Source organism: Lissotriton helveticus, chromosome 10 (assembly GCF_964261635.1).
Source record: "Lissotriton helveticus chromosome 10, aLisHel1.1, whole genome shotgun sequence".
NCBI lineage: Eukaryota > Metazoa > Chordata > Amphibia > Caudata > Salamandridae > Lissotriton > Lissotriton helveticus.
The window spans coordinates 193,073,277-193,099,628 of record NC_136071.1 but is presented as its reverse complement, the minus strand read 5'-3'; the positions used below and the strand labels follow the sequence as shown (position 1 = coordinate 193,099,628).

General features: G+C 42.6%; 1 protein-coding gene across 1 annotated transcript in view; it reads right to left on the bottom strand.

Moving 5' to 3' along the window:
* LOC144785111 (uromodulin-like) overlaps positions 1-25,752 on the bottom strand; it is a 382,476-nt gene extending 356,724 nt beyond the window's left edge. The window contains exon 1 of the mRNA XM_078664207.1: positions 25,608-25,752. Within this exon, the coding sequence (XP_078520333.1) occupies positions 25,608-25,722 (115 nt within the window). The 5' untranslated portion in view covers positions 25,723-25,752. The remainder of the gene's footprint in view (positions 1-25,607) is intronic.
* Between the last annotated feature and the right edge of the window lie 600 nt (positions 25,753-26,352).

Genomic DNA, 26,352 nt, shown 5'->3' with positions numbered 1-26,352 from the left:
TAACTCGTTTAACTATGTTATGCTGTCTCCCTTTCTATGTTATGAGACGCTCCAGAAAGTGATGTAACTAGGTAACAATGTTCTGAAACATTGTCCTACCTCATGTAAAGCACTCTGATGCCTCCGGGTCTAGCCAGCACTATATAAAACTTTTCAAATAAATAAATAAATATCTTCTTCTCCCCCTTAAGCATCTGTCATGTTTCTGGTTTCTCAATCCTGCAGCACCTCAGCCCACAATTCCGCTATGGGGCACTTGCGTATTCCTCATGCATGCTGTAGGGCCCTCAGTTCTGCTCTGGACCAGGCAAACACATTTCTCTCCCTTTGCTGCATCGAGGGTGATATGCGTGTCTTCCAGTATTGAACTATCACTTTACATGCCAATACTAGCGCCAGGTCTACAAATGTAATACCTATTTTTTTGGCCTTTGGTCTGGGGAACCGGCCTAGCAGGCAGATTTCAGGTGTATTTGCAAGGGTTCTGGCCAGTGTTTTTCCAATCTCAGCTAGGACCTTCTCCCAAAATTCAATTAATCGCGGACACTCCCAGGTCACTTGTGCAAAGCCGGTATCCTGTTATCCACATCTAGCGCATGTCTGGTCAGTGTCTCCTCTCATAACATTCAGTCTATGAGGCGTCAGATACACCATGTGTATGTAATTACATTGGGTTGTTTTGAAATTAGAATTTCTTGACACCTGTTTCAAACCCCTCAGCACTCAGGACCATTCTTTATCTGTTAACGGTTTCCCCATAATCCCCTCCTTCTGACTTTTAGTCCGATCAAGGTTTTTTGAGCCGATTCCAGGAGAGCCCCATATATCTACCTTATCAGAAACAGAATCAGAACAAAACTTTATTCGATTGTGGTATAACAATCATAAAAAGCACAGAAAAAATACATAGTTAATACAAAGAATGTCATCAAAAATTATAAATACAGTGTTTAGATAAGAAAGAGAAGTTTCATCTCAAATATATCTTGTAATGAAAAAGTTATAAGAATTAATAAGAAATGCATCTGAAAGGGGCCACCTCCTCAGTCCTAAATAATAATACTCTTTCTCTGGTGGAGGATTTTTTTTAAAAAACATGGATACCCTCCAGGCAACATGTTCATTTTTTAAAACCTGGAGCCTGATAAAAGCTGGGCGGCATTGGCTCAGACCCCATTTCTGTAAAATCGGGACTATCCAGATCTTTCTGACCTCTGTATAAAATTTACAGAATAACACAGTGGGTAAAGGCGATTGGGACGATAAGTTATGACATTAACATAGTTGTAGCTCCCTTGCCCAGTCATTCAGTCATTCAGGTTGGGAAAGGAACTAGTCGAAAACACAGCATCTGACAAGCGCGCGCCTCACAGGTTACGAATTGACTTTGTTTGCTCCACATGTGACCATTAAGCGTTGTGCCACATTAAATCCGGCTACGCTGTTACCTCTCCCTTCGGAGGAACAGGCGAATGATGTCCATGATTGTATCGTCAGGACAGAAGAAGAAACGAAGGGAAGAATCGACCTCACAGACATTCCCTTATCTGAACCCCAAGGGGAATTGTATGTGGACGGTTCTTGTTTTAAATTAGCAGATGGCACAACGACAGCTGCAAATGCAATTACCACTCTAAAAACAGTAGTTGAAACATGCCGAATGCCCCATCGATCAGCCCAAGCTGCTGAGTTGATGGCTTTACTACGGGCCTGTGAGCTAAGTGAGGGATTAGAGGTCAACATATTTACGGATAGCCAATACGCCTTTGGCGTGGCCCATAGTTTTGGGAGGTTATGGAGGGAGCGGGGGTTTCTCACCTCACATGGTCAAAAGATACAGAATGGACCCTTGTTATTACGATTACATGACGCATTGACTCTCCCCAAGAAAGTAGCAATCGTAAAATGTAGTGCACATAAAACAGTGGTGGATGAAGTGGGAGAGGGCAATGCGTTTGCAGATCAGGTAGCTAAACAAACAGCCCAGTCAATGGTGTCCTCTATGTATGTAAGCTCCTCTGCCAGATGGGTGGGGGAGTCCGACTTGTTTACTAATACTATTGAAAGTGTGCAATAAATTCAGAAAGAAGCAACCACAGCGGAGTTAGACAGATGGGAACAGGAAGTGGGACGGTTGGACGAGAATAACTGTTGGGTGGATTTGACAGACAAACAGAGATGGTTGCTGCCCAATGCAATGGTACAGGCTGTCGTCACTATGGCCCACGGACCAGCATATGTTGGAGCTAAAGGCATTTGTGCCTTGTTGGATCCCGTTTGGAATAACCCCAATATACAAAGAACAGCTGTACGTTTGGTCCAATATTGCATATCTACCTTATCAGAAACAGAATCAGAACAAAACTTTATTCGATTGTGGTATAACAATCATAAAAAGCACCGAAAAAATACATAGTTAATACAAAGAATGTCATCCAAAATTATAAATACAGTGTTTAGATAAGAAAGAGAAGTTTCATTGCAAATATATCTTGTAATGAAAAAGTTATAAGAATTAATAAGAAATGCATCTGAAAGGGGCCACCTCCTCAGTCCTAAATGACAATACTCTTTCTCTGGTGGAGGATTTTTTTAAAAAAAACATGGATACCCTCCAGGCAACATGTTCATTTTTTAAAACCTGGAGCCTGATAAAAGCAGGGCGGTATTGGCTCAGACCCCATTTCTGTAAAATCGGGACTATCCAGATCTTTCTGACCTCTGTATAAAATTTACAGAATAACACAGTGGGTAAAGGCGATTGGGACGATAAGTTATGACATTAACATAGTTGTAGCTCCCTTGCCCAGTCATTCAGGTTGGGAAAGGAACTTGTCTAAGCCGCTTAAAACAAATACTAAATATGGCTGCATACTAAAAGATGTAAGAATCATCTGGTGCTGCAAAACACTAGGCTTGGTGATTTCCCCGATAGTGTTAGGCTTTCCAGGAAAGAGAGGGCCTCTTTTCTAAGATTTTTCCTGAGGACCAGGGTGATGGTGCTAGGGTTAGTAAAGTACTCCAGTTTGACCATATCTTTTGTGAAGTCTTGAATTAACTTAACCCATGGTATCCTTAGCGCACCATCCAGCCTGAGACTATCCTGCAGTAAGTCCCTGTTAAATGTGGTCTCGTCCCTTGACCAAATTCTGTGCCACAAAGAATTGTCTCTAATGTTATGAGGCTGGATATGTAGGGAAGACCCAATTAAGCATGACTAACGTAGGTGGAGGCACTGGGGGATGCTGACAAGACATATTTTAAGAAACAAATTCTCAACAAATTTGACTTAGTGTCCCCAAAGCCCCAAATCCCAGCACCATAAGTAACAGTTGTAACGCATTTTGCTTTATACATTTTCAAGAGTTCCAAAGGTGGTTTCCATCCCAACTTTTTTGCAAAGCTGGCTAAAGTGGTCGTAGTTCTAATTAATGCCAGCTTTTTGGCTACAACTCCTCGGGCCCAAGTATCACAATGGCTGAAAAAAATGCCTAAATAAGAAAAACTGTTAATAGCGGCTATCAGCTTTCCCTCCACAAGAATATCCTTACAGTTCCGGATCCCTCGACTGCATCTCATTGTAAAGGTTTTGGAAATATTAATTCTGAGATCCAGCTCCTTCATAAAATGAGAGAAGCTGTTTAGGGTCCTTTGTAGGCCATTCTCGTGCAGGACATAATCACAGCATCGTCCGCATATAACAATGCTGGAATGGGACGCTTACCTATTTGCGGGAAATCTTTGGAATCTTTGAGCAGAGCCTGTCCTAACCCATTAATATAGAGGTTCAAGAGGAAGGGGGCTAGGACACAACCTTGCCTAACCCCCCTTCCGATAGGGAAAGAAGCAGTATGCTCGCCTTTCAAACCAAATCGCACACTGGATTTTGCTCCATTATAAAGGCGGCAAATAAAATGAATGATATTTCCATCCACCCCCAGCAAAGCTATTATTTCCCAAAGCTTTGAGTGCCTCACACAGTCGAAAGCTGCCATGAGGTCAACAAAGACTAGGTACAAATTTCCCAAGTTCAAGTTCAAAAGACCTTTTTTCGAATTTATAAAATTCATAAAAGTACCGCAGTTAAAAGGACAACAAATCATTACAAGTCATTTCAATATACATACATACAAAGAGTTTTACAATTAAAAGAGAAATATCTTGATTTAAAAAACCTCATACAGTTCTGCTCCAGTGAGACTAATTTCTAATTTCATGGACTTTCCATCGTTTTCCGCACTCGTGTAATCAATCTCAAAAAAGTGCTGGTACGGAAGACTAGTTCATCAGAATCCAGGGAAACTAACATTCTGTAAGACTCATTTAATGAGAGTGGTCTGTGGGCCAGATGTAGGTAGGCTTTTACCGGTCGGTAACGGCTGATTTCGGCCGTTACCGACCGGTAAATGGATTTTGAGATGTAGGGGGCAGAATCGGTAAATTTACCGATCGGTAAATTTACCGATTCTGTAAATTACCGAATCGGTATTTTTACCGATTCGGTAATTTTGAGATGTAGGTGGGACTCTTCTGAGTCCCACAAGCCTTACGGAATCGGTATTTTACCATCAAATTCAATTTGATGGTAAAATACCGATTCCGGTGTGCATGCACATGTGTGCATGCACACCTGTGCCATATGACAGGCAGACCTGCCCTTAGGGCAGGTATGCCTGCCACATGGCACCCAAACCTGTTTTGGGGGTGCTAGAGGGTGTCAAAGTGACACCCCCTGCACCCTTGTGAAATTCGGTATTTACCGATTCGGTAAATACCGAATCGGTAATGCCCATTCATTCCTATGGGCTTCAAAGCCCATAGGAATGAATGGGCATTACCGGTCGGTATTTACCGAATCGGTAAATACCGACTTTTACAGATTCGGTAAATCCACATCTGGATTTACCTACATCTCCCTCCTTATATTTTACCGATTCCATAAATACCGGTAAAATATATTTACCTACATCTGGCCCTATGTTTCTTAAAATAGGGAGTTAAAAGCCATTTAATATATCTCAGATAAAATTTACAAAAGAATAAGAAATGCAAATCATCCTGTGGGCTGACACCATCACAGGGGCATGGATTAAAGTCAATACTGTGTCGATGCCCCAATGGAAAAGACAACAAAAATTTCACTGTACCCGCTCTTAAACGAAACAAAAGTGATCTCTCCCAACTGGTCATGGGGAGGGTGAGATACGGCGGGAGAGGTTGTCTACGCAGATCATTCCCTAGATATTTTGCAACAGTTGATTTCTGGGATTATTTTCCTATTCGTTCAATGTTATAAAGTGCATACAGTGCATTTTTAACCTCAATCTTGTCCTTAAGTTCAATTACAGTAGGATCTGTGAATAAAATGCCTCTATCCACTGCGCTCAGTGTTTTCGAAACTTCTAAGAGCCATGGAATCGCCATCCCATGATCACAATTTAAACAATCTTTTATAATGTTTTGTGTAAGGGTGGCCGCATCATTCCTCCAGACTCTAATCCAGAAAAGTGCTGGTCTGGCTCTAATAAAATCACTGATATATGGCTGGTTTAATTCACTGTGGCAAATATAATCAGAGGATGAGATTGGGGCACCCAATAATTTCCTACAAAAATGACTTTCCTCCCGTTGGATACATTGGTTATTTCCTGTCCCCCAAACCTCCGCTCCATATGAGGCAACAGGTAAGCACTGCAATTTAAAAAAATTTAAAATAGCTTTGGTTGCACCAATTTTCTGTGGGCGGGGAAGACTCATCACAGAGTTGATGGCTTTCGAGAACTTGCTCGTGGCGTGGGCTAAATGCCCACTCCACGAGCCGTTCGCAGCGAAAGCCAATCCTAGATAAGGAAATATAGAAACAGATTCAAGTTTGTCTGTGCCTATCTGTATAGTGTTGAGCTTCCTTTTGCCAGGGCCGCAAGACATAATAAAAGATTTTTTTAAATTAACCTGCAAATCTAGACCCTCCATAAAATGAACAAAACTGTGAACAAGCAGGCGAAGAGCGTTAGGTGTGCGGGCCATAAGCACCGCATCGTCTGCATATAAAAGCACTGGTAGAGGTTTCCCTAAGATTGTTGGAACATCCGTAGTAACTTTTTTCAGGCAATTGGATAAGCCATTAATGTAAATAATGAACAACAGGGGTGCTAAAACGCACCCCTGTCTCACCCCCCTGCCTATGTCAATGGGTCCTGAAACTTCGCCGCCAGTCCCTATTCTGACGCGAGCTTTCAGGTCAGTATGGAGATAGGCGAGGAACCTGACTAGAGTGTCATCTAGCCCATTATCAGATAGGATTGTCCAGAGTTTGGATCTATTCACTAGGTCGAAAGCGGATGAAAGATCCATAAAGGCGAGGTAGGTTGGAGATGATCGAGCAATGCCGTACTTATCAATTATTAGTTTCAAATTCAGGCATTGCTCCACTGTTCCTACCCCACTCCAGAATCCCATCTGACATAGCCGCTAATGGCAGACTATTAAAAACATTAAGGAGAATAGGGGCCCATAAATCAGTGTTGTATTTAATAATATCTATGGGCAATCCATCGGGGCCAGGCGCCTTGTTTCCAAGGCTCTCTTTTATAGCTGTTACAACTTCGTGAGCTTCAATCTGTAGACCAGCCTGTTGTCCAGAGTTAAAATTGGGTTGCTCCTCTGGTGGGGCAGCGTACATTTTAGAGAAGTGGGTCTCCCATACATTGCTAGTTATATTGCAGCTAATTGGGGTGAGTTTCTTACCCATCTCTCTTGTTTTCCTAATGGTACACCAGAAGGGACCACTGCCACCCAAGTTTGCACTGATCACCAGCGATTCCCACTGTTCTAAAAGCAGTGTTGCCTTTCTTTCTGCTAACTTAGTTTTATACTGTTTCCTGGCTATCTGGATGGTCATTTTGCACCTAGGTTGGGCATTAAGTGCCTTTCTTAGTTCCTTATTCGCCAATGAGCAGGCTGAGTCAAACCACCTTGGGTCTTTACCTTCCTTGGGTAATGGGACTGACAAAAGAGAATTTATGGTAGAACACAGTACTTCAAAATCTGCAATTATTTTATCATGATTAACATTCATAGACATAGACAGGCAGGGCTTAAACAAGTGTGGGTGTGAGGTTTGCACACTATCCAGAATTGCCCCACAGTCAACCCCCCTCCACTTTAATCGTAAGCCATCGATTGATGGTGTGATGTCCCTTGCACCATTCAATTTCATAAAAACAGGGCTGGGTGCTAGGTTCAGGGTAATTATCAATGGATTATGATCACTAAGTGATGTCACTATCACTATGGTCTTTACTATACAGTCTAATAAGTGTGGTGACATAAATATATAGTCAATAGTGGAGCTACTGTCCCTACTTATGAACGTGGGGGCATGAGGAATGCTAGAACTGTGACCTATTCTCATGGCGTCGTCAAGGGCAAATTCAGTTAACATGGTACCTAATTCAATGCCCCTGCGTTCCGCTTGGTCATGGTAAATCTTATCCTCAATCCCATTTTTCTTTGTAAATTTTGCGTTAAAGTCACCCCCGATTAAAAATCCTGACTCTGAATCAGTTCCCACACTACATTCCAATTTTCTTAAAACCTTTGACAGAGCCAGAAAATTCTTATTCGGTACATGATAAAAATCATTATTATAAAAATGTATTAAATACATCTTGGTCTTTGACTTTAACTTATATTCAAGGATTTGGATATTCGGATTATCACTCGACAAATCCCTAATTGTACCACTAGCCAAGATCCTAATCCCGATGAACAGACCACCCACTGCTCGTCCGAAACTAGGTTTGGGTGATGTTATACTGAAGCAGTGGTAACCCTCTATATGCAAGTTCCCAACAGCCCATGTCTCCTGAAACATGAGGATATCCATGCCATCAATTATCTCAGCCCATGCGGGGTCCGAAAGCTTAGGTTCCAGCCCTGCCACATTCCAGCTGAGGATTGATAAACCATGGATACTACGTTGCCTAGTGGGATTACTCACAACGCTCCTCAGTGTATCCCTATTAATACTAACTACTACAGGTGGAATACTGTTGGCATTCATGTCATTCACTAGATTATCTAGGTTATTCCGATTTATACATTCTTCAGCCAATAGTGGATGCCCCTCATGTCTGTTATTTAGATCATGACTACTGGTAATACTCTCAACCGCTTTAACCAGTCAGTCCTGATCGTCTAAGTTGGAAAAGTATTCAAACCGGTTATAAGTAGGAATGTTAAATAGCGACCTAGTTTCATTCATTGGTATGTGATGGTTAAAAATAAGTCCTGGGTTTGACCTTTCCCTATAGTCATAGAGGGGCATAATAGGGAATTGTGGGTAGTGCGGTTGGTATACTGGCATTTGGGCCTGGTGACGCCAAGTATGGCCATTCAAATGGTTAAAATCCTGATTCTGTGAAAAAAGTGGGGATTTAATTCTAGCTCCGAAGGTCAGATCCTGGTGCAAAATGGGGAGATTATTAGCCGTGTTTTGTTTGGGGGGTATCAGATGTCTATAAAAATAACCAAGTGGAAGGAGGGTAGTGTTGAATTCCCATGGTGAGGGTAATGGAGCGCTAGCCAATGTTTTTTCCGCACATTGGGGGTTTTTAAGTTTACTATTATGCAGTCCCCCTCAAACTTTTTCCTTAGAGGGCCAATCCAACCCACTCTCTGGGTATGGATGATCTCCCTTGCCCCATCTGAGGGAAAATTGCAATTTGCAATTAACCAATGGAGGGTTTTATTTTTAAGGGATATAGAGCTCTCCTCTTGGTCCTTCCTTAGTTTTGGGGTGTTGACTAGGACCAACACGTATGCCCCACACTCAGGCGGTAAATTAATACGTGATGGAATCTGCCTAGTTGTTTTTTGGGGAGGTTGAACCATGGGCGGATCATTTGAAGGGTCGTGCGATTGGCTTATAGGGATCCCCTTGGGTTGTTCAGTATTTTGGACCTTCCTTGGCTCTAATACTGCATTAATAAGACTAGGCTTAACTGCTAACGGATTAGTACTAGTCCCTTTGGCCGAGGCCTGCGTGGGTTTGGATATTATAGGTGTCCCTTGGGGGTTTTTGGATTTAGTGCATGCAGATTTAGAGGGACTCGATTTGGCTCCTGAACCAATATGGGCACCCTCTCTAGGGGTATTCTTAATAGAGGTACTTAATTCGGCTATTTGTTTTTCAATGCGTGTGAGCCTACTTTCTATGGGTGACAAATAGATACTAAATAATTCGCCCATTCTTTCCAAAAAACGATCTGTTACGATATTATCATCAGATTTAGCATCATTGCCTAACACACCTTCTTGATGCTCCTCATTATCAACCCCTATAGCTTCCTCAATAGTCTCCTTTGACCTGCTCGTACCCTGGCCGGGATCGGTTTGTGAACAGGAGCGGTTTTTGAAAACCGGGCGTTTTTTTGCTTACCTTTGGTCGATTAACTCGATGGTTAAACGAAGGTCGGCGTCTCTGGGCAGCAATACAGGATAATGACTCTGTGGCCCGACGTGCAGAATGGTTCTAGCACGAACTAAAAATAATAAAGGGCGGACTTGATATTAGACCGCTAATGGTCTAATATGGCCGCCACTCCCCCCGGGTCTCCGAAGTCCGCCCTTTAGGTAAGGTAAGCAAAAAACCGCCCGGTTTTCAAAAACCGCTCCTGTTCACAAACCGATCCCGGCCTTGGACTCGGTTTTAATTTCATTCTCATTCCCTCTCCCTTGTACAGGGCCCATTTTTTTCCCCACCGCGGGACACCCTGAATACCAAGAGCACGCAAGCGGGAACTTCCTTGCGGCTCATAACTGGTTCCCAAAACAGACCGCGGCTTCTGACTCTATTGAGAGTTCAAGGAGGCGGGCTTCAATACGACTATACTCTTACTCTTCCCGTTCAGGTATGGTTATTTCCCCTAAAATCACCTATCACTTATAGTCACTTGACGATCTACCGCCACAATTGTTAATTTTAATCCTTCACTTCTCTAGGCCAATTCGTAGGTTCACTAACGTGTCAACTATCTGGAAGCCCTTTGACTACTGAATCCGACAGTCGCCATTACCGGCACTCGGTTAGTATTTTCTTCCCTAACCACGCTGGCTCCATTGCACTATCGGTAGGCCAAGTCACTATTAAACCACAAGCACCACTAGGTTGTACCTTACACCACGAATGCGAATTCCCATGCACAATAGAAATCGCCGTTTCTCGATGCGGGTCACAATTTTTTCAAGCACCTAAGGAGAACCTAATGGTCACAACTGTGATAGTCAAATTTCGATAATCTTTTTCTGCACCGCGTCGTATTCTCTCCAGAATAGTTCTCACTGCTTTTCACATGATGTTTATTGACATGATCTTAGAACCGTGACTTTAAATTATAAATCATTGATGATCTATACGCTGTTACATGCACCATAAGTTGCACAATAAGTTCAATGTATAAGCGTTAGTGTAATGCTGCTCCACTTTACGGTTGTACTCAATTTCTGTCTTAAAGGATAATTTTCTGATCCTTTTCTTGCAATTTTTCCTCCCCCCTTTCATTAACAGGTTGGAATTAAACCAGGCAATTAATTACAATAGTCCTGATGATGATCCCGCTTAATTAGGAGCCCAGGGATCGAAACGTCGACCTTTTTCACAGTACTACATATATGACCATTGTGTATAAATGCGTGTAGTAACTGTATTTGTGAGCTTGCTTTGATAAGTTATGGTTTACAAGTCACAAAATTGGCTCCACTTCTTTTTGCCTGTTATTTCTTTCGTGTTTTCTATTTTCTATGCTTTGAATGATAGGTACAGGACTGTGCCCTATCACTTGTTTGCTTGTCGAACTTTTATGACTTTATCTTTTGTGAAATAAACACCTGTGGCCCGGCTGGGTACACAGAGCGAAATAAATTTGTAGTACTGACCACAGTCTATAAAAATATGCCTTACTATTAGGACCCTTGTTTTTCATAATAGCAACAGAGTCCTTGGGCAGCAAGTGTCCACCCCCTCAGCCTTGGAAGCAGCAGTCGCCTCCAGGCAACATACGGATGTGGCAAGTGGCAAGTGAGTCCAAATTTCCCTTTTTGGCCCTGGTGTACTTCTCCATGAGAATCGCTAAGTTTAAACTCTGCTCCATGGTGTCCAATCCTTCTCGAAAACTATATTGGATATCGGATAAGATTTTATTTTCCTCAGCCCAAAGCTGTAAATGTTCCAAGATAATACGTCCCACAACCTTGGCCATGGAGTCTAGTAAAGAAATGGGCCTGTGGCAGATGGGATCCTGGCGATCCCCCTTTTTAAATATGGGGACGATGGTAGATTCCACCCAGGTGGGTGGAAAACCAACCTCACAGCTTGCATTTATTATTTGTGTGATCACAGGTACCCACAAGCTGACATTGGACTTATACAAGTCCACAGGAATCCCGTCGGGACCTGAGGCTTTCCCACCTGCACAGAGTGCCCTGCTTACTTCATTGATACTGAAGTGTAAATCCAGTGACTGGTTGGTAACTCCCGAATTGTCACTATCTTGGCCAATCATGGTACATTGACCACTGTAAATCAAAGAAAAACGTTCGATCCATTGACCCTCTGTGATAGCTATTTCTACAGATGGGCCCCCAGTCGGTGTCCACCTTATCAAGTGCCTTGCCATTCCAAGGGTCAGCAGCACCTAGAGCACTTTATGTGTGACAGGTACTGTGGAGCCCCCCTGCCATATGTCCCGGAACACCCATGTCAGAGAATGATAGGTTAAGAATTGCCCGAATGTAGGTCATGCTGAGACATTAATTCATCCATAGGGATCAAGGCTCCAAAATGAGAACAATCTCCTACCATTGTAATCCCAACTCTTGTCCATTTTGCCAATTGGAGTCTGGATGGTACGGAGTCAGGGTGTCCCTGTGTGGAATTACCACCAACTGTATTTCGGGTGTGTAAAGCAGAGTATTTCCTGTACGCTGGAGGCACCTTTTCCAGCAATATAGTGCAGCCTGCAGTAGTATGTTGGGACTCGGAAGCACCACCTTCTGATGTATTAGTTTGGCTATCAACCATCTGGGTTGTTTCTCCCATTCCCCTCATCCAACAACTCCAAACACTGCCCATTCACCATTGAGTAAGCCACTGGAGCTGGGCAGTCAGGTATTATACCTCAAAGTCTGGGGCGCCCAGTCCTCCTTCCTCGGGCACCCTCTGCACTACCTCTAGTGCCACCTTATTCCACCCACCCATCCCATATCAATTCCTGGATTAGCTGGTTCAGATCAGAAAACAATTGTGGGTAAATTACCACTGGTAGGTTCGTGAAATAATACAGCAATCTGGGCAGCATAGTCATCTTTGAGAGTGCTATGTGGGCCATTTGAGATAATCGAAGCGATTGCCAAAACTGTATAGACGACTAGAGGGATCTGGAAACGGGCTCAAGTTGCCCTCTCGTAAATCTTCTACTGTGTGAAGGATTTGAAGTCCCAGATATTTAAAGGAGTGTGGGGTCCAAGTCAGGTCTCTCTGCAAATTCCCAGGCTGTACCGGGCCCTCCTGGGTTGGAAAGGTGCAAGTCTTGGCTTTATTGATCTTCAGTCCCGCTAGTCCTGCATATTCTTTTAGCATGTGTAAGGCCAGTTGCATGACAGTGACCCCATCCCTTAAATACAACAACAGGTCATCTGTATTAAGAGAAATCATATGCGGACTCTGTCCCTACTGAATACCGATATGATGTTCCTGTTGCCGGAATGCCGTGTCCAACAGTGATATTGCTAGAGCAAACAACAATGGGGATAAGGGGCACCCCAGACTGGTGCCCCTGAATATGTGGTATGATTCCAAAATGATCCCAGTTGTCCTAACTCATGCTGTTGGATGTTTGTACAGTAGGTTAACCCACCCCAGTCCCATTCTTTCCATCGTGACATCCAGTAAGTTCCACCTTATGGAATCAAAAGCCTTCTCCAGGTCTATTGATAATATGAGTGCGCCTGGGTACTGGTCTCGGTCAGGGTAATGTAGCACACTAATCAACCGGAGTACGTTCCCGGAGGTGGATCTTGTCGGTACAAACCCATTTTGGTCTCTATGTATTAAATTGGTCATGTGAGGTAAGATCCTTATAGCTAACACCTTACTCAAGATTTTGAAATCGACACTAAGCATCGAAAGGGAACAAAAGTCTGACACCTGTGGGTGTGGCTTATTAGACTTGGGAGTAGCACTACCAATGCGTCCCTAGTTGAAGAAGGAAGTTGCCCTCTGTCCCACACTTCTGTATAAAGCCCTTCCAGCTTTGGAGCTAGAATCTGGGCATATGTGTCATAGAACTTCATCGGCAGATCATCAGGGCCAGGTGTCTTCCATCTTGCCATCTCTTTAAGCGCTGTCATGATTTCCAGTGCAGTTACTGGTCCCCAGCTGCCTACTGTCGTCAGGGGATAAGAGTGTCAGAAGTAAGGGTGTTAAATAAGCTTTTATGGATTCTCGGCTTTGCGCTTTTGGTTCAGAGTATAGTGCACCATAATAAGATCGAAATTATTCATTTATTTATTTTGGACGGTGTGTTATCGCTCCCTCAGACTACCCTAGTTGAGAGATGGGGATCCTCCCATATTCGGGTAGTACTAACAACACAAGCAATCTACCTGCTTTACCTCCCTCTATATGTGCCAGCTCTTGATAGTCCTGTATATCGAAACATTTCAGCCTTTCTAGTACTTCATCATAGCGTTGCCAAAGATCAAGCAGTTTAGCATGAACCTCAGCCCCTCCAGGCAGGGTAGCCTCCCCCACATGTAATTGAAGTTACAGGCAGGTGAGTTCCTCCAATATTGCCTTTCGTTGGCCAACCTTGTGCCCCGTGCACTTCCCCCTTACCACCACCTTGAAGGCTTCCCATTCAGTTGCCCTGGATCTGGTCACCACTTGGTTAAACTGAAATTATTCTGTAATGTCCTCTTGTAACAGTGTGCAAAACGGGGCATCCTCCAAAAGTGTGTGATCTAGTCTCCATGTAGGGGTCAATGTAGGTTCAGGTGTAGGACGGATGTGCAGCAACAGTGGGTTATGGTCCGATATAGTACGCCCTAAGTACTCTGTGTGCGTAATAGTTGGACCTAGCCCACTTGAGGTTACAAACATATCTAATCTAGTGTGTAATTTATTTAAATGAGAGTAATACGCATAATCTCGCTCGTTAGTAACCCTGGGCAAAGCACTACGCTACGCTCGCATAGTTTGCAAAGTTTGCGCTACTTCGCACTACGCGAACTGCTCGTAGCACAGTGCAAACACGCATAGTGTAGCGTAGTGCAGCAGTCGTTTTCTGCGTGCTCCAGGTCCTCAACGTCAAGTTGGAGACCGCGAGCAAGCAAAATGACATCCCGGCGAGACTTTTTCCATGTTCGCGATCAGCAACATCAAGTTGCCGATCGCGAGTGTGGAAAATAAACCTCCCGGTGAGATTCTCAACGCGGGGAGGTCAGGTTTCTCATTGCGAGTGGTCGCGTATGCTCGCGACTGCTCGCGATGAGAAACTACCAGTCCGCGTTGGGAAAGCTGGCGCTCGAGTAAAAATCTACTCGAGCGGCAGAAAACTACAGCTTGCACTGTGCAAGATGCTGTTTTCAATGATTGCACAATGCCGGATTCTTGTCCGCACTGTGCAATCATAGAAAACTGCATCTTGCACAGTGTGAACAGGGTACTGTGCAGTTTGCGTAGTGCTACGTGTTGCTCGCGTAGTGCCAAGTGCACTTTGCGTAGCTTCGTGTAGCGCTACTTTGCAAACTACGCCCAGCCCTATTCATTACCATGTTGCAGCCTCCAAATATCTCCCATGTCCCACCCCCCCAACCATTCCCGAAATCCCTTGGTCCCCTTGGCTATTGGAATTTCGTTGAGCGGAAGTGTTGACCTGTCCAATGTAAGATTGGCTAAACAATTAAAATCCCCTCCAAGCAGGGTATAGGAAGTGTCAAAAATAGAATGTTGTGCCAACAACTGATGGAGAAAGCGGACTTGCTCAGAATTGGGTGCATTGATTCCAAGAAGCAACATCTCACTCAGGATCCTACCTTGTAATAGGAAACATCTGCCTTCTGGGTCAACTCGGACCTTTCTTATATCAATGGGTGTACCTGCCCTCATCCATATTAGTGTGCCCCTTGAAAATGCAGAATATGTGGTTGCATAGATCTGGCTCCGCCACCTACGCCTGAGTCTAACAATTTCATCTAATGTCAGATGTGTTTCCTGCAACGTTGCTACTTGCACTCCAGGGCGTATGAGGAAACTGTGAATGTTATGCCTTTTGGCCATTGATCCCGTTCCCCGTACATTCCAGGATATCATTTTCACTTCTTGGTATACCTGCAGCATATCGTAAAACAATCAACCCCATCCTATCCCCTATCCCCGTCCAAACCCCCCCCCACTGTCAATACTTCTTTATGCAGGGACAGCAACCTCCTATAGACATGTTTCCCCAACGAGTAACACCCTCAACCCAGGAAGGCTTCGCAACGGCTGACCTCCCAAATATGAAAAAAGGAAAAAACATTATTGAAAGATTGTCCCCAGTGTCCACCTGTCAGGGGATATCTTGATGGGGTTGTGTGAAGTAGTAAACACTGCCTGCTTCAGCGCCTCATCATTTTCTGGCAGGGATAATAATCCCTCCTGCTATTGGTAGACCTAGCATCTCTACCACATAGTTCAAAGACGATCCTATGTATGAGATGCTGCAGTTAGTCTAAATAATGTCATCAGCTGTCTGTGGGGTCACATCTGGCAGTTTTCTATCACTTCCGGCCAATGCCTCTGACTCAGATTCCACTTCACTGTGCTCTGAGGACTTCCCAGATTTGTCTTTCTCCGGGATGTTCGTCAATACCTCTGCTGATTCATACAAATGTGTGGTGCCATCCATCATGATTCGCAACTTTGCCGGAAACATTAAGGAGTACTTTATTCCCTCGGCTCGTAGGGCTTTCTTCACCTCCAGAAAGGAAGAGCGCTGAGTATGCACTCTAGCAGTGAAGTCCTGAAAAATGGACACCTTACAGTTATCAACAGGATAGGGGCCTTTGGCACGGGCTTGTTGTATCAAAGTGTTAGGTTCTTTGTAGTGCAGTAGGCACACCACTACAGGCCAAAGTGGCCTCCCTGGGGCTGGCGGGTGCGGCGGGACTCTCTGCACTCTCTTTAAAGCAAATAAGGAAGACAGTAAACCTGGCGCCACTGTTGTTCTCAACCAGTCCTCAAAAAGTACCACCATATTTGAACTTTCTTTCGTTTCCGGCAGGCCGACCACACGTATATTGTTAATTCTATTATGCCCTTCAGCGTCCTCTGGGGAAACATCCTGTACAACGCGGTCATCACATTGCGTAACCTTAACAACGTGGTTGTTAAAACGACCACGTTGATACAACGCAGTACCAGTACGACACAAGTCGTTACAACGACTTGCTCTAGATGGTGCTCTAAACTAAGGAATAGTATCATTTACTATTCCAACACCTTCCCTACTGTTGCACACACTGGAGTTGGAATTAGGCCTGGGCAGTAAATTCCGTTCTGCTCATGGAATCTGCGGAATTTCGGTAATTTAGCGTTCCGCGGAGAACACAGAATTGCCAAAAATTCTGCGATCCGTGGCTTCACAGAATTTTTTACTTGTTTGCGCTTTTGAAATGCGTGTTCGCAAGATATTTCTCCCCAAGTACACAAACAGCTTTTAGCGAACAAGAAAAAAGCATTGCGAACGGGCAGAACTTTCGCTGAACTTTTGCGTGCTTGCTGAGATTTTTACTGCTTCACTGAGCTTTGCGTAGCTCGATTACGCAAATTCTGCCCACTCCTATAGTAAATGATACTATTCCTAAGTCCAGCGCGCCATCTAGAGCAAGTCATTGTAATGACTTGTGTTGTAATGGTACTGCGTTGTAACAACACTTTCGTTGTAACAACGACATTGTAAACTCACGCAATGTAATGCATTGCATTGTAATGAGACATATTCATCCTCTGCCCTTCTCTCCAGTATATCCATCCTGGCGGTCGGATTTTCCAATTTACTGGATAAGGTGGCATGATCTGGTTGTATTGTTTCAATAGCCTCCTCTACTGTTTTCATTCTATCCACTAGCTTGTGGTGTTCCACCTGTAGGAGGCCCAGGTCAACAGATACTGCCCCAATATCCTGCTGCAGAGCTGTTTTTGTATCTGCAATCGCCGCAAGTATTTTATCCAAGTGCTTATGAAGAGGCCTATCAGTTTGCTCCGGGTCCTCAGTTCCCAGAGAATTTCCTGGTGGATGGATCTCCCGGTCCTCTGTGAGCGCATCACCCTGTTTCTGTTGAGGTTTACCCATGAATGAGGAATGTTCAAATTCTTAAAGGGAGAAAGTCTGATACAGGAAAATCCCCAGTAAGTAGTGGTACCAGGTCACGCCTCAGACTTCAACCATCTAAGAGACCTCGGCCAGTTAAAATCTCTAGGCAGGTGTTATATTACCCCAGACAATTGCCAATTTTGTCCATTGTATTTCTCCTCACCAAGTTCCCATCAAACCTGGGGCAACATGTGTTCTGCCCTGCTGCTCCACTCCATACACATCGCCAGGGTCTGTGCTCTAACCAGGTCTTCTAGGTCCAGGCACCCGGCAATCAAGGCCACCCTACTCAGCTCCAAATAAATGTGTCCATCCTCCGTGAGTCTCCCCCACAGCTAATTCACATTCCAGGCCCACAGCTGTGACTCTGTCAGTTCCAGGACAAGGGGTCAACCATGTACTATCCTGCAGGAACGCATGCCGTAGTTCCTCCGGGGGCCTATCTAGTTGGATCGCAACCTAGTGCGCCTACCTTAAATGGCTACATCACCGCACAGCCAGTTTCCATGTCAGCTGCCAGCATGCTGCTCGAGCCTTCCCGACACCTCCTGGGCAAGCGAGATCGATGCGACAGGGGGCTGCAGCTCTCCCCCTCTGTCCTGATACAGGCCAATCAAGGCTCCCAAGCCGACTGCACTACCAGCTGCACCCGTCGTTTATAGGGTCTTCAGGGTTCCTCCCCAGCTCCCCACTCGATACTCTCCAGGTAGACAGGCAACCCAGGCAGAGCCCCCACACCCTGACAGCGTCTCCACTTTACACGGTGCGGTGCAGTCTCCCAGTGTGGGGCGCCAATGGCCTCCTCCGCAGACTACGTCACACCCAGCTCGCAGTCACCAGGCCACTTCCAGCTCTCGGGCAGCACGTCTCCGCTCCCCGCTCAAACCTCCATCCAGCAGTTGTGTATTTCCCGCTGCCACCCCGGGCACTATATTTACACTCGGCCTTCACGTCCATTTATCCACTATCCTCTGTCCCTGCCTTCAAGAAGTCGAGCTTTTTGCTTCCGTTTCGGATTATAAACTCAATATAGACTAGTGTGAGATCTGGCCTTTAAACAAGCATACTATTAGAGACGATTTTAGTTACTTAGGTCTTACCTAGTATTCTCATCATATTAAATATTTATGGCTTTATTTGACCTCTTCACTCCCAGCAACACTTTCTTTATGTTTGTAGAAGTGTATAAATAAAATCTCCACATTAACAACTACATGACATCCCTTGTATCTCTCATGGTGGGAACGCCTGGACGTCATTAAAATGATGTTCACTCCAATAATTTTATACACTCTTTCCAACATCCCTATTTCTGTTCCCTCAAACATTTAAAAAAACATCCATTCCATTATTATTATCTTTTGTATGGTACAATAAAAAACCCTTCATGTCATTAATAAGACTAACAATACTAAAAAGCAGAGGGTGGAGTTAATTCTACAACTTTTCCTACATATCAAAAATTGTTCCTACTTAGTCAAGCTTCGAGATGGCTCCTGGAATCTCTACTGGAATGTCCTTTGTGGGTAGATCTTGAATGTGCCTATCTCTCTCCCTTCTCTTTCAAAGAGTTTCTCTCTTTCACCCGCAGACCGCATTCTATTTTTACCCCTATTCTTAGACACACCTGTAAGCTTCTTGACCCTACTTCAATTACTCCCCCTAATGATCTAAACTCCTTTCTTAATTCTTCAATTTAGCAGAATAAGTTCTTATTGATTCATGACAAACCCTTTTATTGGAAATCTTGGAAATGCAAAGGCTTAATCTGGATTCATCAACTCTTTTCTCAAATTAGATAATATTGTTTTTGGAAGCTAGACAGCATTTTAATTTGCCCCTTTCATTCCACTCTAAGTATAACCTTATCAAACAGGCCCTTTCAAATGCATACGCTCAAGTTCTATCTTATCCTCACCCTGTTCCTCCCCCTGTCAATGGCTTACACACTCTTCTACTTTCGGTTCATAAGGCTTCCACCATTTATACTCATACGCTCTTTACCGTCTGACCAGGAAAAGACTAAAGTTAAACTCTCTTGGGAAAAAGATCTTGGAGTTAAATGGTCAACTTCTCTATGGAATAAAGTCTGGTCTAAAATTAGGAAATCCACTGGGGTGGCCAACACCACACAAACGCAATTTTTTATCTACAACAGGCTTTTGCTAACCTGGTTATTTTACATAACATTTTCACTAATATACCTCATACTTGTTGGTCTTGCTCTTCCCCATCTGCTGATCTTACACACTTACTCTTTAGGTGCCCACTGAACCACACTTTTAGGAAAAATGTTTGGTCTCAAGTTAATTCTATTTTCAAATCCAATTTCCCCTTTTTTCTTACTCATCTATTTTTAGGTAGCTTATTACCCATGTGGGACGATTATATTTTTAACATAAAGATTGTTGATTTACTGTTGGCTGTCGCTTTTCAGTAAATGACAAAAAATTGGAAGGATTTGACCAAATTATCATTTTAGGCATGGTGTTATAATCACTGATTAGACACAGATTTTGTTTATCCTATTCAATTAGCTATAAAACGTTTAAATATATAGTTGTCTGTTACCATGTTTATTGATGCCAATCCCAAACGCTCTTTCTCCATGACTCCTTCTGAGCAAGAAGTTGCTCGACCCCCTTGACATTCTTTAGTAATATGTTATATCTTATTAATATCCTTTTATTACGTCAGTTCTTATGCACTCTACATCAAATGTAATATCTTACTGATTACATTGTTATTTGGTTGTTTACTCATTTCATTATCACCATGTTTGCATGTTACATTGTATTGATTGAATTTCTTTGATTTGTACTTTTTGTTTTTATTCAGTTTATCCTTTCTGTATTCTTTTTGTCATCATATTTTACATTTTTATACTTTAATGAAATTACTTTGAACTCAAAAAGACCATTAAGAAGACTGTCTAAATGAGGTTCCTAGTAAAAAGGTATTCAATTGGAGGTCTCTGAGATAGTGTTACTAGGGAGTGCGCAAGTTACATTCCAGTGATCATTTGTTGTAACAGGGCTTAAAAGCACTGGAATATGCAAACCAATGCAGTGAGAAGGAAATTACTAAGTAGTGTACCTGCAAAGGCTTGAATGTTTTAATCAGTTTAGAGGCGTATGCATCCTATGCAATGCAATCTTTAGTCAAACACCTGTTTAATATGATACAGAATGGTTAAGATGCCATATTTGTTGATGCCAATAGTGGAGTCATTGCAAGAGGTTTGGTGGCCATCTTGGATTATGGATGCAAATGGATTCGCAACGGCAACTACACAGCCACCTATAAAACATTTGAAGATATTGCAGTTAGGAATGTCTACGAGAAGGGTGTTTCCAGTTTTGTTGCAGAGGTCTGGAAAATGTCAGTTTCAGTGGATGTTGCAGATAATCTGCAACCCTACTGCATTGAATTTAGGGATGTTTTTGCACAATATCACCTTTGGTAAATTTCTGTCCAAAATCTGCATTGCAGAGGAAAAAGCCTGATTAAAGGTGTTAAGTCAGAATTGAGAAATGATGCAATTTAACCAGTCCTACAAAGTAAAGAAAGGAAAAGGGTGTATGCCACATTATTTCTGACCTAAAAGCTCACTGAAAATGTCATCCTTTCATTGACTCATGAAAGTGACCAAATGCAGCATGTTTCTTCCCTTTATGAAGAGTCCTTCATAGCCATTCCTGGCCTTTCTAGTCCTTGGAGACTTTCCACTTAATGCTGTCCAGCACCATATCTTGTGTTTTTCAAGGTATTAGGACTTGGTCTAGCGTCAGTTGCCCACTTAATCAATAAGGTTCTAGCATCCCTGGCGGCAGTACTGTATGAGTGACTGTACAGGTGTTTCCTAACTCTGATAACTAGATGTTGCTGGTTCCAGGGAATGATTGCAAATTAATGTGTATATGATTTCAAAGCCTTTCCTGCTCTTTGTCCTTTCCAAATGACTTCCAGCACCATAGGAATATAATATTGTGATGCAGTTATTTTGTGGAATCCAAGCAGCTATGAAATGATGCTTGGTTAAGAACCGACTCTTCAACGGAGTGGATTTGAACCCTGATTCTAATCACCAATGTGAATCAACAAGGAAAGGTAGTAAAAGATTACCGCAAATGAGAGATCTTGGAGGCCTCTGGGGCAACCAAATTTCTAAAGCTAACTACCATTTTAACCATTTTCCAGACTTGCCATTTATTAGAAGGCTGGCTGGTCCTATAACAACAGAAAAAACTGTAAAAGTTCCAACTTTGGTGAGGGTGGAGCAAGACATTCTCCTTTGTGGGGGAGAGCAGCACGGTAGTAGAAAAAACAGGATGGGTGCTTGGGCTTGCCAACTGCGTCAGCTGCTATTTACCATTCTCAGTGCCCTACTACTACTTAAGTAGTACAATGCACGTGTGCCCTTCACCAGACCTATTAGCTTTAGGAAGACCAAATGATAAATATTTTTATGTTAGACATGATCCTCCTTCTCTCATCTGTCAGTTTCCATACTCCATCTCCACAAGTAAAAGACCAGGCCTTTCCCTAAGTCTTGGAGCATTTTCTATGCATTTTCCCCAACACCTGTTCTAGTCAAGTCACTAAAACAGGCGACTAGAGACAGAGTGGAGGTGATACTGGCATGCCGTATCAGACCACAGGGACATTTGTTTCTATTTCTCAAGTTTCTATCACTGGGCCATTCTTGGAGGTTTTCACTGCCCCCTCCCCTCTCATCAGCTTCTACTTTCAGCTTGTGATGTAGTGTCTTCACAAAGTGGCCTGGAAGTTAAATGTTCAGGTAGAAATAGTATTTCAGGGAAGTCACATTGTGTATACAGCAGTTCCATAAAACCTTCCTACTAAATCTATATGTGTGCCATTGCATTAGAAATGTCTTCATCCAAGTGCTTATGATTTAGTGCATATTCCAGCATTCGCTACTGGTGTTTTTTTTATTTAGATTTGCTCGATCTTTATTGAGACATCTGTGGTCTTTAATTAAGTGCATGAAGCTTCACTATTCCGAATTCTGTAGTACACAATGCACTGATATTGTTTCTGTGTCTATGGATTTGCAGAACGAACACACAAATTCTAGCTTTCCCACCTGCATGATACAAACCCAATAACTGATATGGAAAATGGGCATTAGGTAGAATATTTTTAATACTCCCAAACCCAAAGTGAGAGTGCATTGTGGATGGACCCATATATTTCTGTTGCACCTGTCCAGGTGCTCACTGTGTCACTGTTTGGGGTGCTCAGAATCATGTTACAGAAAGCAGAACTTATTAGGATTCGAAGTACACATTCTGAACCGTCCAATGAACACATAAACCAAACCCATAAATATATGTAATTTGTAATCCAAGAGTCTCTGAATATCATTGGGTAACACTGCATGCAGTGCAAGTGTTGTAGTCTACAGTGAGACAGTGGAGGCTGTTGTGCTTAGGACATTGTTGGCCTTAAATCACTGCCTGGAATGAAGCAAGTGAATGAAGTCAAGGTGTAGAACTTCTTTAAAAACCAAAGGAAATGATGGACGGAGCGTTGACAATACAAGCACTCACCCCCAGTCAACTGATCTGGGTTTAATCCATCACCATTCTTTAGCCCACTCTGCCACCCCAGTTCAGACATGGCCATAGAACTCCTTTAGACAGGTTGGGGGTTCTCCCTGTGAGGAATGTTTTGAAAGGAAAAGGACACTACAATACATTTTACAGCACAACCTTCACATACATTGGGAAACAATTGAGAAAAATGCAAATATTCTGAAGGTGTACTTAACAGGTGCCCATCAAGTACTTCGTGAGGAGTGATAGTACTCACCCTCTCACAGAAAACCTTAAAGGAATAATACCAAAACAGTGGATTTTTCAATGTAATTTCCCCCAAACGTTGAGCAATGAGCTAGATACATTACAGCCATTAAAGAAAATCGGGTTTTGAAAGCACTTATAGCCTATCAATTTTCAAACTGTATAGAGAACTTCTTCACTCCATTTCAAATGTAGCCCCTTCCTATTAGACTCCCACTCGTATGCTATGGCTGAGATTCTACAGGGGAAATACGAAGCCAACTAATTATAGGTTATACAAATGCTCACCACCACAATCCCTGGACAGCACTCCGAGGCAAACCATACAGGTAATCACAGCAATGCCACTGTTTATTGACAAAGAGACTGCATGGTCAGACAGATGACACCAATATTACATGCTCAGGACTCGGAAAGCACCAGTTCTAACATAATAAAATGGCAGCAGGTGATTTATGGTATCTGGAACACAAAATCTGCATTTAGTCTCAAAAACACAACATGAACATTAAACAGCAGCTTTAAATATATTGTTAAAATAGTGATTTTCTTCAAATCATCAGAATGGGGCTTTTTGAAAATACAGGAATGACAGCAATAATGCCCACAAAATATTTTTCCCTTAAGGTAGAGAGGCATATTGCCTGGCATGCTCACAGTATGTCACTAACAGGTGATTATTATGTCAGGATCACCAGCATGCTCAAACATATGTCCATAATATGCCATTACTGTGCCTTTAGTTATGTTACAGTTGTCTCGCACATACCCACCAATGCCTCCAATATGTTAAATCTAATCCACTTTGGGCAGGGATAAACACTTTTACTGGCAGCCAAACACACACACATTTAGTCACATTTAGTCACACTGACTTGAGTTTGGGAAGCATAATGTAAATCATTTAGATTAAACAGCAAAAACCAGCCTAAATCATTTAGATTAGATATCAAAAACCAACTATACATCTTGCACTGTTGCACAGATGTTGCTAGTATTCCAATTGCAAGCATTCATCTCTTAAAGAATACAATGGTAATCATAGTCTAAATCAAGTGAAAAGAGTGGACTAATGTTCCATGAGGGATTTGGGATCCAACACGCAAGGTTGCAGTGTACAGTGCCCGCCCATGCTTGATTTCTTCTGCACAATGAACCTCTATCGCACCACCTATAAAAAGTTAATCCCTCTGTAATGATATCACCCTGCCAAGTACATTCTTCACATGGGCATATCCACAGGACTGGCCTGTGACTTACTGACTGTCTGAACCTCAATTGGACCTCAGATAAGGCATTCAGACCCAGATGTATCACAGAAGTAATGTTTTTCATAAATAGATGAAAGTAAAATTATCTAACAGGCTTGCAGATCTGAGGTGCACGGCCGGTTTACCCTTATACACAACCCACAACTGCAATGAGTCTGCAGATACACATGCACAGACTGGAACTAGACACATGGTCGAATTTGCAGCTTGTATTTTAATCTACTATTGCAACGCTGTTGCAAGTAAGCACCATCATCCTTGCAGAAGCAGAGAGTCCACCACAATTGATTATATCACAGATATTGCAAACATTAAGGTCCTCATTCTATTTCGCCTGCAAATTCTATCTTCGGTCCAAACTATTATTGGCACCCAATATGGGGCATATATCTCAGATGCAAATTACTCATGCTGCAGGTATTTGCAGTTAAAACCTGGTGCAGTTCGTTTGGATAATTTGTGCACATTCCAGATTTACCATTTCAACAATTTTAACTTGACTGCCCTCAAGCAATCAGAACTGGAATCTGTGGTTAGGCCAATCTGATGGGCTGCTAGTGGCTATTCAGAATAGTGGCAACTTGTCACAAACTCTTGATGATGGCTCTACTGTAATAGTAGGGCTGTTGTCTTGCAGCAGTTTGTAGACCACTTTATTGTACCGCTTTGTTTTTCTCTACCTGTGGGTGCTGAAATTAATCCAGATAATGGAAGTGTCAACCAATGGTATGCTTTCAAGTCTAGCAGGGAATATATTTTCTCCTCCACTTTGTACACATCTTAAATCAATCTCCCAGCTCCTATTACAAAGCTATATTGCTTCCCAGCCCCAAAACATCCATCCACACAATCACACAGTTAAATGAATAAATATCCATATAAAATGCAAAAAGTTGTAGAGTGTGAGAAAAATAAATGGATTGATAAATCGATGGATTAACATATATGCCCATTAGAATGACGAATGAAGAAATAGGCAATGGAATATTAATGTGTATACATATATCTATTTAGATGACATGAAATACATTTCGAGCAGTTGGACCTATTGGTGTTACCAATTTGGTGCAAAAAACGCAAATCTATCTTACCTGGGTCATTAAACTCCACCATTGTGTATGTGCGCACACCACATGGGAACTTTCTTATTATTCTGTCCAGAAGCCAGCTATTGACCACCTTAAGCTGCTGAAAGTCATCATACATAGAGCCAGTGGTATCAACCAAGTACGTCAGAGAAGATCCCTCTGAAGATTGAAAAATATTGATATGTATTTAATTAGTTTCTTAAAGGACAGCATCATAAAATCTGCCATAAAAATTATACTAATGAATTCTTAACTAAGAATTTCCTTGATCCTTTAAAAATGTACATATTCCTTATTCTGTTGAAAAAAAGATAGCAATGTACAAACGTAAATATTTTGCCAACTAATGGTCCATTGTATAGCAAATGTGAGCATTGAAGTGCATTTCTGGTCAACAAAAAGCCGAATTTAAGATTGGAATACTAGAATCTTGATTAACAAAATTAGTCATTTTTGATTTTCCGACCACAAATTGCACTTATTACCATTAAAAAAAATCTGCTTGCATACAGGATTTTTATGCAATAGTATGTGTGTAACTAGAAGTGGGAACACTCACTTTGTCAGACCTCTTTAGGTTTCTCACAAGTATTATGCATGGCCTTTCCCACCCTGGAAGCTCTTGTAAATATGCCCCTACAAAATCTACGAATATATGTGGTTCCATAGCGGCAGAACAATTATATTGCTTTCTATATTTTTAAGGATATTTTCCAGGTAGATAATGTTGGACCTGGGCCTCTTGGCA